Raw genomic sequence first — 18,195 nt, 5'->3', positions numbered from 1 at the left:
CTTTAAGTTAGGGCTGTCAATTAATGGCAGTTAACTCATTCGATTAACTCAAAAAATTAATCCGCTGATTAATTTTTTTAAATCGCACTGTTAAACAATAGAATACCAATTGAAATGTATTAAATGTTTTGGATGTTTTTCTATATTTTCAAATATACTAATTTCATTTACCATACAGAATACAAAGTGTACACTGCTCACTTTATTATTTTTTATTACAAATATTTTCACTGTAAAAATAAAAAAGGCAGTATGAGGTGAATTGAAAAATACAAGTACTGTAGTGCCATCTCTTATTGTGAAAGTGCAATTTACAAATGTAGATTTTTTTTGTTACATAACTGCACTAAAAAACAAAAAGAATGCAAAACTTTAGAGTCTAAAGGTCCACTCAGTCCTACTTCTCTTTCAGCCAATCACTAAGACAAGCAACTTTCTTTATGTTTACGGGAGATACTGCTGCCCACTTATTTGCAATGTCATCAGAAAGTAAGAAAAGGCGTTTGCACGGGACTTTAGTAGCCCGCATTTCAAATAGGGATGAAAATACCATTTAAATAGTTAACAATTTAAACGATTAAAAAAATATTTCCTTTAAACAGTTAACCAATTAATGGTTAAGGCAGGTTAACCAGTAGACTAATGCTTACTGGTTAACATTTTACATCCCTAATTGTAAGGTATTTACATGCCAGCTATGCTAAACATTTGTATGCCCCTTCATGCTTCAGCCACAATTCCAGAGGACATGCTTCCATGCTGATGATGCTCATTAAAAAATAATGCATTCATTAAATTTGTGACTGAACTCCTCGGGGGAGAATTGTATGTCTCTGGCTCTATTTTACCCGCATTCCGCCATATATTTCATGTTTTGCTGCAGATCTGACAAAACACAAAGAAGGTACCAATGTGAGATTTCTAAAGATAGCTACAGCACTCTACCCAAGATTTAAGAATCTGAAGTGCCTTCCAAAAATTTGAGAGGGATGAGATGTGGAGCATGCTTTCAGAAGTCTTAAAAGAGCAACACACCGATGAAAAAACTACAGAACCTGAACGACCAAAAAAAGAGAATCAACCTTCTGCTGGTGGCATCTGACTCAGATGATGAAAATGAACATGCGTCGGTTTGCATTGCTTTGGGTTGTTATCTAGCAGAACCCGTCATCAGCATGGACACATGTCCTCTGGAATGGCGGTTGAAGCATCAAGGGACATATGAATCATTAGCGCATCTGCCACGTAATTATTTTGCGACGCCAGCTACAACAGTGCCATGTGAACACCTGTGCGCACTTTCAGGTGACCTTGTGAACAAGAAGCGGGCAACATTATCTCCTGCAAATGTAAACAAACTTGTCTGTCTGAGCAATTGGCTGAACAAAAAATAGGATTGAGTGGACTTAAAATGCAGGTTTTTTTGTACATAATTCTGCATTTGTAAGTTCAACTTCCACAATAAAGAGATTGTACTACAGTACTTGTATTAGGTGAATTGAAAAATACTATTTCTTTTGTTTTTTATAGTGCAAATATTTGTAATAAAAATAAATATGAAGTGAGCACTGTACACTTTGTATTCTGTTATAATTTAAATCAATATTTGAAAAGGAGTTCCACAAGTTGACTGTGCGCTGTGTGAAGAACTTCCTTTTATTTGTTTTAAACCTGCTGCCCATTAATTTCATTTGGTGGCCCCTAGTTCTTGTATTATGGGAATAAGTAAATAACTTTTCCTTATCTACTTTCTCCACATCACTCATGATTTTATATACCTCTATCATATCCCCCCTTAGTTTCCTCTTTTCCAAGCTGAAAAGCCCTAGCCACTTTAATCTCTCCTCATATGGGACCCGTTCCAAACCCCTAATCATTTTAGTTGCCCTTCTCTGAACCTTTTCTAGCGCCAGTATATCTTTTTTGAGATGAGGAGACCACATCTGTACACAGTATTCAAGATGTGGGCGCACCATCGATTTATATAAGGGCAATAAGATATTCTCCATCTTATTCTCTATCCCTTTTTAATGATTCCTAACATCCTGTTTGCTTTTTTGACCACTTCTGCACACTGCGTGGATGTCTTCAGAGAACTATCCACGATGACTCCAAGATCTTTTTCCTGATTCGTAGTAGCTAAATTAGCCCCCATCACATTGTATGTATAGTTGGGGTTATTTTTTCCAATGTGCATTACTTTATATTTATCCACATTAAATTTCATTTGCAATTTTGTTGCCCAAACACTTAGTTTTGTGAGATCTTTTTGAAGTTCTTCACAGTCTGCTTTGATCTTAACTATCTTGAGCAGTTTAGTATCATCTGCAAACTTTGCCACCTCACTGTTTACCCCTTTCTCCAGATCATTTATGAATAAGTTGAATAGGATTGGTCTTAGGACTGACCTTTGGGGAACACCACTAGTTACCCCTCTCCATTCTGAGAATTTACCATTTATTCCTACCCTTTGTTCCCTGCCTTTTAACCAGTTCTCAATCCATGAAAGGACCTTCCCTTTTATCCCATGACAACTTAATTTACCTAAGAGCCTTTGGTGAGGGACCTTGGGTCAAAGGCTTTCTGGAAATCTAAGTACACTATGTCCACTGGATCCCCCTTGCCCACATGTTTGTTGACCCCTTCAAAGAACTCTAATAGATTAGTAAGACACGATTTCCCTTTACAGAAACCATGTTGACTTTTGCCCAACAATTTATGTTCTTCTATGTGTCTGACAATTTTATTCTTTACTATAGTTTCAACTAATTTGCCCGGTACTGACGTTGGACTTACCAGTCTGTAATTGCTGGGATCACGTCTAGAGCCCTTTTTAAATATTGGCGTTACATTAGCTATCTTCCAGTCATGCGGTACAGAAGCCAATTTAAAGGACAGGTTACAAACCATAGTTAATAGTTCCGCAACTTCACATTTGAGTTCTTTCACAACTCTAGGGTGAATGCCATCTGGTCCGTGACTTGTTAATGTTAAGTTTATCAATTAATTCCAAAACCACCTCTAGTGACACTTCAATCTGTGACAGTTCCTCAGATCTGTCACCTTCAAAAGCCGGCTCAGGTTTGGGAATTTCCCTAACATCCTCAGCCATGAAGACTGAAGCAAAGAATCCATTTAGTTTCTCCACAATGACTATCATCTTTAAGCGCTCCTTTTGTATCTCCATCAGCCAGGGGCCCCACTGGTTGTTTAGCAGGTTTCCTGTTTCTGATGTACTTAAACATTTTGTTACCACCTTTTGAGTTTTTGGCTAGCTGTTCTTCAAACTCCTTTTTGGCTTTTCGTATTACATTTTTACACCTAATTTTACACTTAATTTATGCTCCTTTCCATTTACCTCACTAGGAGGATATGACTTACATTTTTTAAAAGATGCCTTTAATCTCTCACTGCTTCTTTTACATGGTTGTTAAGCCACAGTGGCTCTTTTTTTTAGTTTTTACTGTGTTTCTTAATTTGGGGTATACATTTAAGTTGGGCCTCTATTATGGGGTCTTTAAAAAAGCGTCCATGCAGCTTGCAGGGATTTCACTCTAGTCACTGTACCTTCTAATTTCTGTTTAACTAACCCCCTCATTTTTGCATAGGTCCCCTTTTTTAAATTAAATGCCAGTGTTGGGCTGTTTGAGATGTTCTTCCCACCACAGGGATGTTAAATGTTATTATATTATGGTCACTATTTCCAAGCGGTCCTGTTATAGTTACCTCTTGGACCAGCTCTTGCGCTCCACTAAGGACTAAATCGAGAGTTGTCTTTCCCCTTGTGGGTTCCCGTAGCAGCTGCTCCAAGAAGCAGTCATTTAAAGTATCGAGAAATTTTGTCTCTGCATTTCGTCCTGAGGTGACATGTTCCCAGTCAATATGGGGATAACTGAAATCCTCCACTATTATTGAGTTCTTTATTTTGGTAGCCTCTCTAATTTCCCTTAGCATTTCATCATCACTATCACTGTCCTGGTCAGGTGGTCGATAACAGATCCCTAATGTTATATTCTTATTAGAGCATGAAATTTTTATCCATAGAGATTCTATGGAACATGTGGATTCACTTAAGATTTTTACTTCATTTGATTCTACATTTTCTTTCACATATAGTGTCACCCGTCCGCCCCGCACGACCTGTTCTGTCCTTCCGATATATTTTGTACCCCGGAATGATTGTGTCCCATTGATTGTCCTCAGTCCACCAAGTTTCTGTGATGCCTATTATATCAATATCCTCCTTTATCACAAGGCACTCTAGTTCACCCATCTTATTATTTAGACTTCTAGCATTTGTGTACAAGCACTTTAAAAACTTGTCACTGTTTATTTGTCTGCCCTTTTCTGATGTGTCCAATTCTTTATGTGAATGTTTCTCATCTGATCTGGCCCTTACATTATCCTCCTTCCATCCTCTGCTCCTGACTATAACCTAGAGAATCTCTATCAATAGACTCTCCTCTAAGAGAAGTCTCTGTGCGATCCATGTGCTCCTCTGCAGCAGTCGGCTTTCCCCCATCTCCTAGTTTAAAAACTGCTCTGCAACCTTTTTAATGTTTAGTGCCAGCAGTCTGGTTCCACTTTGGTTTAGGTGGAGCCCATCTCTCCTGTATAGGCTCCTCCAATCCCAAAAGTTTCCCCAGTTCCTAATGAATCTAAACCCCTCCTCTCTACACCATTGACTCATCCACGCATTGAGAAACTGAAGCTCTGCCTGCCTACCTGGCACTGCGTCTGGAACTGGGAGCATTTCTGAGAATGCCACCATAGAGGTCCTGGATTTCAGTCTCTTTCCTTTGCGGTCTAAATTTGGCCTCCAGGACGTCTCTCCTACCCTTCCCTATGGTCACTGGCACCTACATGTACCACGACCATCAGCTTCTCCCCAGCACTACACAAGTCTAACCAGATGCCTCGAGAGATCCGCAACCTTTGCACCAGGCAGGCAAGTCACCATACGGTTCTCCCGGTCATCACAAACCCAGCTATGTTTCTAATGATCAAATCTCCCATTACTAACACCTGCTTTTCCCTAGTGACTGGAGTTCCCTCCCCCAGAGAGGTAACCTCAGTGTGAGAGGATACCCTAACACCAGCTGGAAGGAGGGTCCCAACTATGGGAAGGTGTCCCTCTGCTCCAGTTGACTGCTCTGCTTCCCTGGGCCTTTCATCCTCCTCAACAGCGAAGCCTCTGTCTGACTGGAGGTGGGACAATTCTACAGGAAAGCCTCATCAACATACCTCTCTGCCTCCCTTAGCTCCTCCAGTTCTGCCACTCTGACCTCCAAAGCCCGTACGCGGTCTCTAAGGGCCAGGAGCTCCGTGCACCGAATGCACATATACGCCACCCGCCCACAGGGCAGGTAATCATACATGCTGCACTCAGTGCAATAAACTGGATAGCCCCCGCTCTGCTGCTGGGCATCTGCTTGCATTGTCTCCTGCAGCTACCTAATTAATGAAAGGGTTTTGTTTAAATCAAGGAAGTTTTGAATGTAGTTTAGTTTACAGGTTTTAAAGAACAGCAAGTCAACCTTGCCCCCTTCCCACTCCCCTTGTGAAACTCCCTGTTAGCAGCCCCTGCTCGCAAAGCTCCCTGGTCACAGTGGTCACTGCTTTAAAAAGCCCTAGCCTTCTTGATAGCCCTGCCACTAAGGCTCAGCCAATTAACAGAGGCTTCTAGCTTTCAAACCTTACTTTGAAGCTCACAGCTTCAAACTGCCAGCCACAGCACACGGTCCTTCAAACAACCAACAGACAGAAACACAAGCTCAGCACACAGCAAGTAACCCCCAAACACAAACACACACTACAGGCAGCCACTTACCACAAGGATGCTGTATTTGCTCCTCCTTCACCTGGAGAACTCCCTTGGGAAACTCCCTGTTAGCAGCCCCTGATGCAGTTATTCAAATTTACAAGCTATATGTGCTACACTGTAGCTGGTTTTATATTTTAAAGAAACCTTCCAGTCTCCTCAGACATTACTTACCTGCAGGCACGGTCAGGGGAATTAAGAATTTCATAGTAGAATACAGAGAAGTTGAGAGCAAGACCCAAGCGTATGGGATGTGTTGGCGGAAGTTCTGTCATTGCAATATCACTAGCTGCTTTATAAGCCACCAGGCTATTCTCTGCAGCCTCCTTCCTGTCATTTCCTGTGGCAAACTCAGCCAGGTACCTGTGGTAGTCCCCTTTCCTGAAAGGGTAAAGAGCACAAATTCAGGATTCCTTGATTTCACATTAGCTGTTGAAAAAAAGTTAATGTTGATAATAATTGTACATTAATAAATTGGTATAGCATGGGCATTTACTATAGATATGTGTCTAGAAAATACAGGGCATGTACTTTATAAGAACATTAAGACAATCAGCCATGGAAGACAATGTGAATAAGCAAGTCCCGTGTCACTTTTTGAAGTAACTAAAACCACGCTACTCCTAAAATAAACACACTGAATGTGTTTCACTGAAGTTCAAGTTACTGAGACAATTTTCTAGTCCAGAAAGAAGAGAATTCCACCATTAGAGAAGCCATCCTGGACCTTTTTACAAGTAGCAGGAAAAGCTTGATAACATGAAATGGAGACTCACCCACTGGTCAGTATTATACACGGAGGCCTGATCTACACCCTGTGTGATATAGTTAGGTCGACCTAACCCCCACTGTAGATGCAACTAGATCAATGAAAAATTCTTTTGTTGATCTAGCTACCACCTTTCCATGGACTGGATTTATTACAGCAATGGAAAAACCCTCCCTCCCGTCACTTTAGCAGAAGTCTACACTACAGTGCTCAGTTCCTTCTCGGTGATGGATAAAGATTCAGGTGTCCATGCTGACATTAGCTACCTCTGATGTCATGAATGTTCTGATCTATCTACGTATTCTATTAGGAGTGGATGGGTCTGTCTTTAGGTGGTTTCATTCCTCAAGCTCAGAGGGTAGTAGGAGGCAACGGCTCTTCTGTCCCTAGGGCTTTTACTTTGTCATACTTCCTAGTCAACATAAATGAGGCCATTAGGAGGGTTAGTAAAGAGATCAGGCTTAAAGTTCCTTCACAATATGCTGATGACACTCTTATCTAGCTCCGTCTCATTCAGTTCAGATTACCTCAGATACATATGCAACATGATATACTACTGAGTATTCCAGACAGTCCATGAAGATATATGAAAACTGCAAGTATAAACACAAATAAATACAGTAATAATGAACTTTCCTAATTTTTGCAATCCACCTAAGCTTGTAGCAAGCTGTCTCTACCACAGAAGTGCACCTCAGAAAGGCTATGCCGATGGGTAAAAAGAAAATGTATAGTGAATGAACACTGGAAAAGTTATTAAAATTCATATAAAAACTAAATGAAAGTTTACAACAATTAAATTACTTATAACTATAATAGAAAAAATACCAAACAATTCTATACAGTATTTAAGAAAAAAGTATATCATAATTAGCAACTATCATGATGGGTATGCACAAGGGGCTGAACTTAAGTTAGACATGCAATTTTAATGTTGGCATTCCTTGATTTAAATATTTAGGTGTGTTAAATTAACCTAGTTTTTATGTATTATACACATTTTACACAGAAAGCACTGAATGGTTCAGTGGGTTGCTAATGGGGGTAAATAGCCTTTCATTTGGGGGGAGGGATAGCTCAGTGGTTTGAGCATTGGCCTGCTAAACCCAGGGTTACGAGTTCAATCCTTGAGAGGGCCGCTTAGGGATCTGGGGCAAAATCAGTACTTGGTGCTGCTAGTGAAGGCAGGGGTCTGGACTCGATGACCTTTCAGGGTCTCTTCCAGTTCTATGAGACAGGTATATCTCCATATTTTTATTCTGTATCAATTGTTCAAGACCAATTACAAGTGTATAGTAATTAAAATTTGTTTCCACTTGAGTGCTGTTTGGTGGTCTTAATACAGTTTATCTAGTTGGCAGGCATCCACGAGAAAATGTACCATCACAATTAGTCACTGAGCCTCTTGTTGGTGTTCAACACAAGGACTGACTGGGCAGAATGACCAAACCATCATCTTATTTCTTGAAGTAGGCAACAGTGGTAGGACAGTGTGGAGAGAACTAAGTTTCCACTCTATATGCAGTACCTATTCCATGGCTGTAAAATTTTAATCTCCATGACTGTTAATCTGGCATATTTACCAGTACTGAATTCACTTTAATATTTTATGCAAACTATAAGGATGGCACTTGCCCAAACCCCACAAGTCACCTACATTTTATAATAGAAAACCTTGGACTCGCCCGTGTTAGCTGCTGGAATGAGGTGTTTGTCCAGTACATCCAGAATGTCGCAACAGATTAATTTCAGCTCGGTCTCAACCTGGGGTGGAGGGTGGGGAAGGAGGAAGGAAAAAAAAGCAAAGATTAGCAAAGAAGATGTAATAGTATAAAGGGAATCAAGAAATATTCAATCCCAAATGCTGAAAATAGGAAGAATAATCCAATTTAGATAGGAACTAGCATTTGTGCATACGAGTCCAACTTCTTTTGGACAGTATCAAAAGACCATAACTTCACCAGTCAAAATAAAAAGAGGGGAAAGAAGATGCAGAAGTTCCTAACTACAGCAAAGTCATTTTCCCCATATACTTTATCTTATTTTTCAGTTTTTAAAACTACCTCAGGGCCGGTCTTCTCTGGGAACAGGTACGTATTTTATAAGTTGTAAATAAATATTAACTAGATTCAGGGAGACTCATCACATAATGCAGTGGTTCTTAACCAGGAGTCCAGGGCCCTCTGGGGGGCCATGAGCAGGTTTCAGGGGATCCGTCAAGCAGGGTTGGCATTAGACTTGCTGGGGCCCAGGGCAGAAAGCTGAAGCCCCACCGACTGGGGTTGAAGCCCAGAGGCCCGAGCCCCTCCACCTGGGCCTGAGGCTGAAGCCTAAGCAACTTAGCTTCATGGGGCCCCATGTGGCATGGGGCTCCGGGAAGTAGTCCTGCTTGCTGCCCCTTAATGCTGGTCTTTGCTTTTATATGCAGAAAAACAGTTGTGGCACAAGGTGGCAGTGGAGTTTTTAAGAGGATGTTGGGGGGCTTCAGAAAGAAAAAGGTTAAGAATCCCTGACATAACAAACAGTAAATAGGCAGTTAGAAGGCTGAACTGACTATACTGGACCAAGGCAGGAAGTAAATTCTAGAGTCAAGGTCCCTGCCACCAACACTAAGGGTATGGCTACACTTGCAAGTTAGAGCGCATTAAAGCAGCCCAGTGCACTCTAACTCACGGCGCGTCCGCACTGGCAAGGCACGTAGAGCGCTCCTAGTACTCCACCTCAGTGACTGGAATAATGTTTGATGTGCCCCTGCTGGAGCACCGCGTCGCCGGTGTGGATGCCCTGGTCTGTTAATGCGCTCTGATTGGCCTCCAGAAGTATCCCACAATGCCTGTTCTAGCCACTCTGGTCATCAGTTTGAACTCTACTGCCCTGCCCTCAGGTGACCAACCATCAGACCCGCCCTTTAAATTCTCTGGGAATTTTGAAAATCCCCATCCTGTTTGCTCAGCCAGGTGTGGAGTGCTCTCAGCGATTCTTTCCAGGTGACCATGCCTCCACGTGCCAGGCAATCCCCAGTATGGAGCAATGGCGAGGTGCTGGACCTCATCAGTGTTTGGGGGGGAAGAAGCTGTCCTGTCCCAGCTCCAGCCGTAGGGTTCAGTATAGGGGCCCCCTGCACCTCTTGGCTCTCCCCAAGGCACAGAAACCCAGAGGACAGTACAGTCATGAAACAAACAGTCCCCCTTGACCCTGCGCTTACTCACCATTTTGGGAGCTCCCATGGGTTATGTGCGCTCGCTTTGGGACGGGCAAATTATGCTATAGTGTAGACTGTGCTTGCCCTCCTTAAGTACGGGGGAAGCATTGCTCTGTCTGGTGTGAACAATGCTGCCTCTAAGTGTTGCATTTTGCCTTTATAGATGCAACCTTCAGATCTCAGCCGTCCGTGTTATCACTGGCCGAGAGACTGCAAAAAATCAGGAAGAGGCCACGTAGAAGCAAAGACAACATGCTGCATGAAGTAATGCAGCAGTCACTTAATGAGAATCTAAAAGCACAGGAGTGGAGGGAGAGTGAAAGGAGGATCCACCAGCAGACTGCGAATCGCCGGCACAAAAGCGTGGAGCTCCGGCAGCAAAGCATGGATTGGCTGATAAGCATCATAGAGCGCCAAGTGGACTTGATCCAGGCGCTAGTAGCCATGCAGGCGGAGCACTACCGTGCCCACTCCCCCTTGCAGCTCTTGTCCCAAAACTCTTTCCCTTGTGCCCCCATGTCACCTCCAACCCACTTTCCCCAACATCCAGGTTCTAATCGCCACCAGCTGCCTCCAACACCTGTAGTTTCACCACCCAGCCCTGCAAACTACAACCTTTACCCACTGCACTCAATCCCCATCACCATGCAGTATAGCCATCCTGAAGTGCAGCACTCACTGCACAGCACTCCAGACAGGAAGGCTGAGTACGATAACAGGACATATGCAAATCTGTGATTGTACCATTCCGCACTCCAACCCCTTGCCCTGTTTCCCAAGCAGTTGTGTTTCTTTTCAATAAATAGATTCTTTGGCTTTGAAAACATTCATTATTACTGCATAAAGTAAAAGATACCTTAGCCCAGGAAAGCAACAGGCACTGCAAGTCAGCGTAGCAAACACAGATTCCTACTAACATTGGAACCACTGTACTTCACTCCCGTGCAGGGGACCAGACATTACTGGTGGCTTTCAGCCTCAAATTGCTCCCTCAAGGCATCCCTAATCCTTGCAACCCCACGCTGGGCCTCTCTAATAGCCCTGCTCTCTGGCTGTTCAAATTCAGCCTCCAGGTGTTGAACCTCCAAAGTCCATGCCTGAGAGAAGCTTTCACCCTTTCCTTCACAAATGTTATGGAGGGTACAGCACGTGGATATAACCGCAGGGATGCAGTCATCGGCCAGGTCCAGCTTCCTATACAGAGAGCGCCAGTGGCCCTTTAAACGGCCAAAAGCACACTCCACAGTCATTCTGCACCAGCTCAGCCTGTTGAACCGCTCCCTGCTGCTGTCAAGGCTCCCTGTGTAGGGTTTCATGAGTCACGGCATTAAAGGATAAGCGGGGTCTCCAAGGATCACAATGGGCATTTTGACTTCACCTATGGTGATTTTCTGGTCTGGGGGAAAAAGTCCTGGCTTGCAGCTTCCTGAACAGGCCAGTGTTCTGAAAGATACGTGCGTCATGCACCTTTCTGGACCAGCCTGCGTTAATGTAAATGAAACACCCACGGTGACCCACAAGCGCCTGGAGAACCATAGAGAAATACCCCTTCCGATTAATGTACTCTGAGGCAAGGTGGGCTGGTGCCAGAATTGGAATATGCGTCCCATCTATCACCCCTCCGCAGTTAGGGAAACCCATTTGTGCAAAGCCAGCCACAATGTCATGCACGTTACCCGGAGTCACGGTTCTTCTGAGCAGGATGTGATTAATGGCCCTGCAAACTTGCATCAACACTATTCTAACGGTAGACTTTCCACTCCAAACTAGTTAGCGACCAATCGATAGCTGACTGGAGTTGCCAGCTTCCAGACTGCAACAGACACCCGCCTTCTCCACCAGCAGGGCAGCTCTCAATCATGTGCCCTTGCACCGCAGGGTGGGGGCAGGCTCATCACACAGTCCCATGAAAGTGGCTTTTCTCATCCGAAAGTTCTGCAGCCACTCACTGCTCATCATCCCAGACTTGCATGACGATGCGATCCCGCCACTCAGTGCTTGTTTCCCGAGCCCAAAAGCAGTGTTCCACGGTGGTGAGCATGTCCGTGAATGCCACAAGCAATCTCGTGTCGTATGCGTTACTCGAGTCGATATCATCGGAGTCCTCACTGTCAGTTTGGATATTAAGGAGTAATTCTACTGCTAAACATGACGTGCTGGCGAGACTCATCAGCATATTCCTCAGCAATTCGGGCTCCATTCCCGCAGACCAAAAGAGAGGACAGAGCGCACAGCACAAAGAATGTTGAAAGATGGTGCCAAATGTGGATGGAAGCAGAGGGATTGCTGGGATGCAAACCGATGCATCACGGGGCATTGGGACAAGACCTAAAATGCTCCACACCCTCCGCCCCCTTCCCACAAGCCACAGCATCAGAATGGGAAGAGGTGCTCTGTGGGATAGCTGCCCATAATGCACTGCTCTCAATGCCGTTGCAGCTGACTGTGTGGACAGACTGCAGCACTTTCCCTACTGCACTCTCCAAAGGCTGGTTTAACTCAAAGCGCTCTACATCTGCAAGTGTAGCCATACCCTAAGATGTTCAAGTCTACAGAGTACTTTGAGAGAATTAGCAGAATTAAACTTTTCCCAGGTACATGAGGGAAGAGATGGTAACAGGTAGCTAGTACCCACATCATACATGCAAAAGTCTTTAAAATGTGATTACATAAAAGGCTGCAAAAAGGATGAGTTACCAGTAATTCTGTGATTCTGGAAATGTTCTGCAAGATCATCTAGACTGGTATTAGAGCTTCCTTTTGCGAGACTGGCACAACTCTCCTAGCTCTTCACTTTTCTTTTCTTTTTTTTTTTTTTAATCACAAACTGGCAGAGAGCTGTAATGAGGAATAGCACAAGCCACCTACCCTACTGGTCATCTCATGGCACCCCTTTTAGGTTATAAACACCTCCCTCAAAGCATTCAATAAATTTCTACGCATTCTTGGAGCTTTGCCTTATAAAGAAAAGCCAACTGAAGATGAACAAGATAAAAAAATATGCCAAAGGGCAGAACCAGATGCAAGAGAAAAACAAAGCCAAAAAAGGTAACCTGTGAGACATATGAATATTAAGAGACATCCCAAAAGAAAACAAGAGTAAAGCAGCAACAGGCAGCACTAATAAAGCGAAGACCATCAGTAAGAGCACAAGCTGCCAAAAGTTACTGTATTTAAACTAATTATTCAAATTTAATAATTACAAGACAGTCTGCTATGACCACACCATCTACAATTCTTCTGAATTAGAACACATCTGTAAGGTATTTCCTTTGTGATTATATACAATCAATTACAAACATCACAAAGCAAAGACTATATTTTCTTTATTTTGTAATGTATTATTGGGCCTATTGCAGGGCTGGGTGGCCTTGCAATATGATTTTACTCCTGGGGGAATTCTGCACCATTGCGCAATGCAGAAATTAACGTGCGCGCAGAATTTCCTTTCCCCCCACAGAAATGGGCTGCAGTGCTGCTAGCCACCACTAGGGATCACTGGAGCTGGCAGAGCCCAGCTCGCACATAGAAGACACTGCCTGGGGAAAGGGGAGGGAGCTAGACGGTTCCTGGCAGCTGTAGTTCCCAACACCCCTGAGGGAAGGAGAGGGCAGCACGCAGGAAACTCCGTACAAGCCTGGGACCAGGCTGTTTCTCCCTCTTGATACCTGGGGGAAGAGGGGCAGAGAAAAAGGAACTGGGTTGTCATAAGGATCTCTAACTCTCTTAGGGTGACCTGACGTCCCGATAAAATTGGGACCGTCCCGATATTTCCCAATCTTCAGTCAGGACGCAATCTGTCCCAATATCCACCGGCAGCGCTAGTCCCTCCCCTCCCCCCCACGTGTCCCAATATTTTCTTTCCCTCATCTGGTCACCCTGAACTCTCTACTCCTGGGGGAATTTGTGTGTGTGTCTGTATTGTTACAGACATACTTGCTGACAGGTATTTTGAAATAAATTATCAAAATAATTGAAACTGGCATGATTATGCAGTGTTATTTTGACAAATAAAATTTGAAAAATTTTAAAATATGTGCAGAATTTAATTTTTTGGCACAGAATGTCCCCAGGAGTAATGATTTGAAGGTTGACAAAGCTAGGCTGTATAAGTCCAAGGAGGAAAGAAATTCTAAAAGCTAAGGAATCCAGCCTACTTTGAGCCCAGTGCTGCTTATATTATGAGCACCCCCCCCCCTTTTTTTTTTTTTTGCTGAAGCAGCTCAAACATGAGCAAAATAAGGAAGTATTGGTTGAAAATCTGAAGGTAGAACAGAATTTAGGTGCAAGTGATCATGAAATGAGGATTTCATAATTCTAAGGAAAGGATGGAGGTGAGAGCAGCTGAACAGAGACAATGGACTTAAAGAACAGTTACCTGCCTTTCATAACTGTTGTTCTTTGAGATGTGTCCCTTCCATTCTAGGTGTGCATGCCCATGTACACAGTTGTCAGAGACTTTTGCTTTAGCAGTATCCATAGGGCTGGCTGTGCCGCTCTCTAGAGTGCCGCACTCATACAGCAAGATATCAGGCGCCACCGGCCCTATGCATGCTCGGTTCCTTCTTGCCAGCAACTCCGACAGAGGGGTATAAGGAGGGTGGGTAATGGAATGGACATGAGCAACACACCTCAAAGAGAACGGTTACCTACCTTTCGTAACTGTTTTCTTCTTTGAGTACTTGCTCATGTCGATTCCATTCTAGGTGACTCACAAGCAGTATCTATGGAGGTGGGCTCCAAATTTACCATTTGGCGACTTGCTGTACTGCTCTACCAAAACCAGCATCGTCCTGGGCCTGCTAGGTAAGCGCATAATAGGACGTGAAGGTATGGACCGACTACCAGGTGGCCGCCATACAGATGTCCTGAATAGGCACTTGGGCCAAATAGGCCACCAAAGAGGCCTGCGCCCTGGTAGACTGGGCGGTGACAATCGCCAGGGGCGGGACCTTTGCTAGATCATAGTAAACGCGACTGCAGGCAGTGATCCAGGAGGAAATTCTTTGAGCGGAAACAGGTTGACCTTTCATCCTGTCGGCCACGGTAACGAATAATTCTGTCAACCTGCAGATTGGCTTGGTCCTTTCCATATAGAAGGCCAGAGCCCTCCTGACATCCAGGGCATGTAGCCTGCGCTCCTCCTCCGTCTTATGCAGCTTCAGAAAGATGACTGGTAAGTAAATGACTTAGCTCGAATAAAATAGACTACCTTAGGAAGGAAGACCGGGTGCAGTCTTAACTGGACCGTGTCCTTGTAGAAGACTGTGCAAGCGGTTCTGGAGGTGAGCGCCGGAATCTCGGATACCTGGCAGGCCGACATCTCTGCGACCAGGAGTGCGACCTTCCAGGAGAGAAGGAGAAGGATAGAGCAGGAAGCCAGAGGTTCAAAAGGCCTTTAAATTGAGGGTGACGTACCAGTCTCCCGGATCCAGGGAGGGGATGATGGTGGCCAGGGAGACCATACAAAACTTCAACTTTTTGAGAGACTTGCTGAGGCGACGCGGATCTAGGATAGGTCTGAGGCCCCCTTCTGCCTTTAGAATGAGATAGTAGGGGGAGTAAAATCCTCTTCCTTCCATGTCTTGTAGAACCTCTTCCACTGCCCCTAGGTTCAGGAGATTTTCGACCTCCTGAATGAGGAGTTGCTCATGAAAAAGGTCCCTGAAGAGGAACGGGGAAGGGGAATGGAAGGGTTGGTAGTCTACAAATTGCCGAGTATAGCCCGACGAGACTGTGTCAAGCACCCAGAGGTCCGAGGTGATATGGGACCAGGCCGACTGGAAAGGGTGAAGGTAGTTGAGGACGACAGGGTACGGTTCCGGTGCAGCAATGGGGTGTCGTCCTTGGGCGCACCCTCAAAATGACTGCTTTTGGCTGCTTTGGTCACTGAAGGACCAGGCTGGGCAGGTGGATGAGGAGGCTGGTGGCATCGCTTAAAATCCAGTCCTTCACCTTCTAGGAGCCAGATCAAGGGGTACCCCAAGATCTCAACGAAGGTGGAGAGGGATGGAACAGCTTTCTGACCTGCTGAGTATGTAGGCCCAAGGAGCAGAGGGTGGCCTGGGAGTTATTAAGGCCCTGGAGCCTAGCATAAGTTAGCTCTGAGAAGAGCCCCGTTCCCTCGAAAGGGAGGTCCTGGACAGTGGATTGCATCTCCTGGGACAGCGGGGAGGTCTGTAACCAGGAGCTATGCCTCATGGCTATTGCAGAGGTGACAACTCAGGACACTAAGTCCATGGCATCCTAGGCCATCTGGAGGACACCCTTGGCTACTACCTTGCCCTCTATCAGAATGGCAAACTCCTGCACCCGATCCTGTAGGAGGCTCTTTGAACTTGCTGATTGAGTCCCACAGGTTGAAATTGTACCTGACAAGTAGAGCTTGATGGTTAGAGACCCTAAATTGGAGGTTTGCCGTTGAATAAATTTTTCTACCAATAAGTCCAGCCTCTTGTCATCTTTATTTTTGGGGATGTCACTCGCCTGGCCCTTTCGTTGACAGCGGACTTGACCAGGGACCCTGCAGCAGGGTGCGTGTATAGGTATTGAAACCTTTTTGCAGGGACATAGTACTTCTTTTCCACCTTCTTAAAGGTGGGCAGAATGGAAGATGGGGTCTGCCAGACCAACTTGGCGATCTTTAGGACTCCTGGATGAACGGGCAATGAGACCTGGGCTGGGACAGAGGAGGCAATGATACTGAAGAGGTCATTGGGCTCCTCAGCTAGTTCCTTGACCTCCAAGTTCAGGTTGGCCGCCACCCTTTTAAGTAGGACTTGGTGCTCCCTGAAGTCATTGGGAGGGGGAGGGGAGAAAGGGAATGCTACCGGTTTGCAGGGCTCTACCACTGCCTCTACCAGGGACGATGACTGCATTGCCGGATGGGGCGTCCCCTTGCTGTGTCGGGGAATGCTCCACGGTTGGTGGGGCCTCCCTCAGAGTCACCACTTCGGATTCGGGCCCTTGCTCTGATACCAGTGTCAGCCGTGCCAGGGATAGCTTCGGAGAAGCCGATGCCGCCTGGGAGGAGCATGGTGCCAGCCTAACAGGCACCCCCTACAGATTCCAATACTGTCACTGGGCAGGCCATTGCCCTTGACTCAATGCCAGTGCCGCAGACGCCATGGTGAGCTCTTGGCTGGGAGATGATTTGCCCCATACAGAGGAAGGGCTTGAACTGTCCCTTTGACCCAGATCACTGCCCTTCTGGTGACCAAGGCAGGGCCATGGAAGCCTGAGTCTGTCGACTGACTCTTGTGGGCAACCGGTATGGGGAAGATGAGGGCCGGTGCCTGCCCGAAGAACTGTACCGGGGCCCCAGCCACCGGTGCCGCAACCAGGAACAATCTCCAAATGGAGGGGACCAACCCCTAGGAGACCTGCAAGGTGATGGTGACCAGCGCCTTAGCAATCTCTGACAGGAAGACCGCTGAATAGAGAATTAGGGGATCAGCGTCAGGACTCCGGAGTCCCGTGTCTCGTATGCAGAGACTGCAGTATCTGAGATCTGGCCTCCTGGCTGGAGACTGGTGTTGCAGTACCGGGGTCCTTGGCAGTGGCGATGGGGGACAATGCCTGTGGTACAGGGATGTTCAACTGCCTTTAGGGGCAAACCCATCACCAGCTTGGTCATCTGAGCTGGTATCTTGCCGGGATCCACCATATGGCCGGGTGTCTAGGGTGCCAGTCGGCCTAATTGTTCTTTGGCCGCTGGCCCCCACTTCGGGCTCAGATAGCCCTGCAATGGGCCTACCGTTCCTGGGAGTCGGGTCCCTGGCTGGGCTAGAGGGTTCCACCACAGCGGTAACCCTCCCTCCCCCAAGAAAGCCTCCGTTGCAGGTATGGGGCCTAGCTCAGGTCCTTTGCCCAAAATTTCCTTGCGTGGGGCCTGCAGACCAGGCGACTTAGACTGCTTCTTCAATACTGGTGTGGGGGAATGGTGCCGGGAGGATCCTGGTGATGGCGGTGCACTGAGTGCCGACAGAGAAGTACTGTGCGTGGAGTCCGAGGGCTCCAATGTCGGGCGCAGAGCAGCCTCCATGAGGAGGGCCATTAGCCAAATGTCCAGCTCTTTTTGAGTCCAGGGACGAATGTTTTTGTAGATCCAGCACTCGTCTTTTCGATGGGACTCCCCAAGCACTTCAGACAACTCTCATGAGGGTCGCTGATGGGCATCGGCCGGCTGCATTCAGAACACAGCTTAAAGCCTGGGGAGAGGGGCATGCCCCATTCCAGGACTCTAACTATTAAACTACTACTAAAACACTTAACAGCTAACTAATCACTGACTAAATAACAAAGGAGAACAATCAGAACAGTGAAGAACCACTAATGCTCTGGCTAAGCAAGACCAGGCGCTCCAACCAACAGTCATAGGCGGTAAGAAGGAACTGAGAGGGC

General features: G+C 45.7%; 1 protein-coding gene across 2 annotated transcripts in view; it reads right to left on the bottom strand.

The window, feature by feature from the left end:
* The window catches only part of YWHAE (tyrosine 3-monooxygenase/tryptophan 5-monooxygenase activation protein epsilon), a 77,653-nt gene that overhangs the window by 20,552 nt on the left and 38,906 nt on the right, over positions 1-18,195 (bottom strand). For both annotated transcript variants that reach the window (XM_042858073.2, XM_042858074.2), the window contains exons 3-4: positions 8,248-8,354; positions 5,996-6,202 (exon numbers count right to left, since the gene is read on the bottom strand). In XM_042858073.2, coding sequence (XP_042714007.1) covers positions 5,996-6,202; positions 8,248-8,354 — 314 coding nt within the window. The remainder of the gene's footprint in view (positions 1-5,995; positions 6,203-8,247; positions 8,355-18,195) is intronic.

This window comes from Chrysemys picta, chromosome 19 (genome assembly GCF_011386835.1).
Source record: "Chrysemys picta bellii isolate R12L10 chromosome 19, ASM1138683v2, whole genome shotgun sequence".
Lineage (NCBI taxonomy): Eukaryota > Metazoa > Chordata > Testudines > Emydidae > Chrysemys > Chrysemys picta.
Note: the sequence above shows the minus strand (reverse complement) of the source record. Positions and strands in the feature narration are given on the sequence as shown.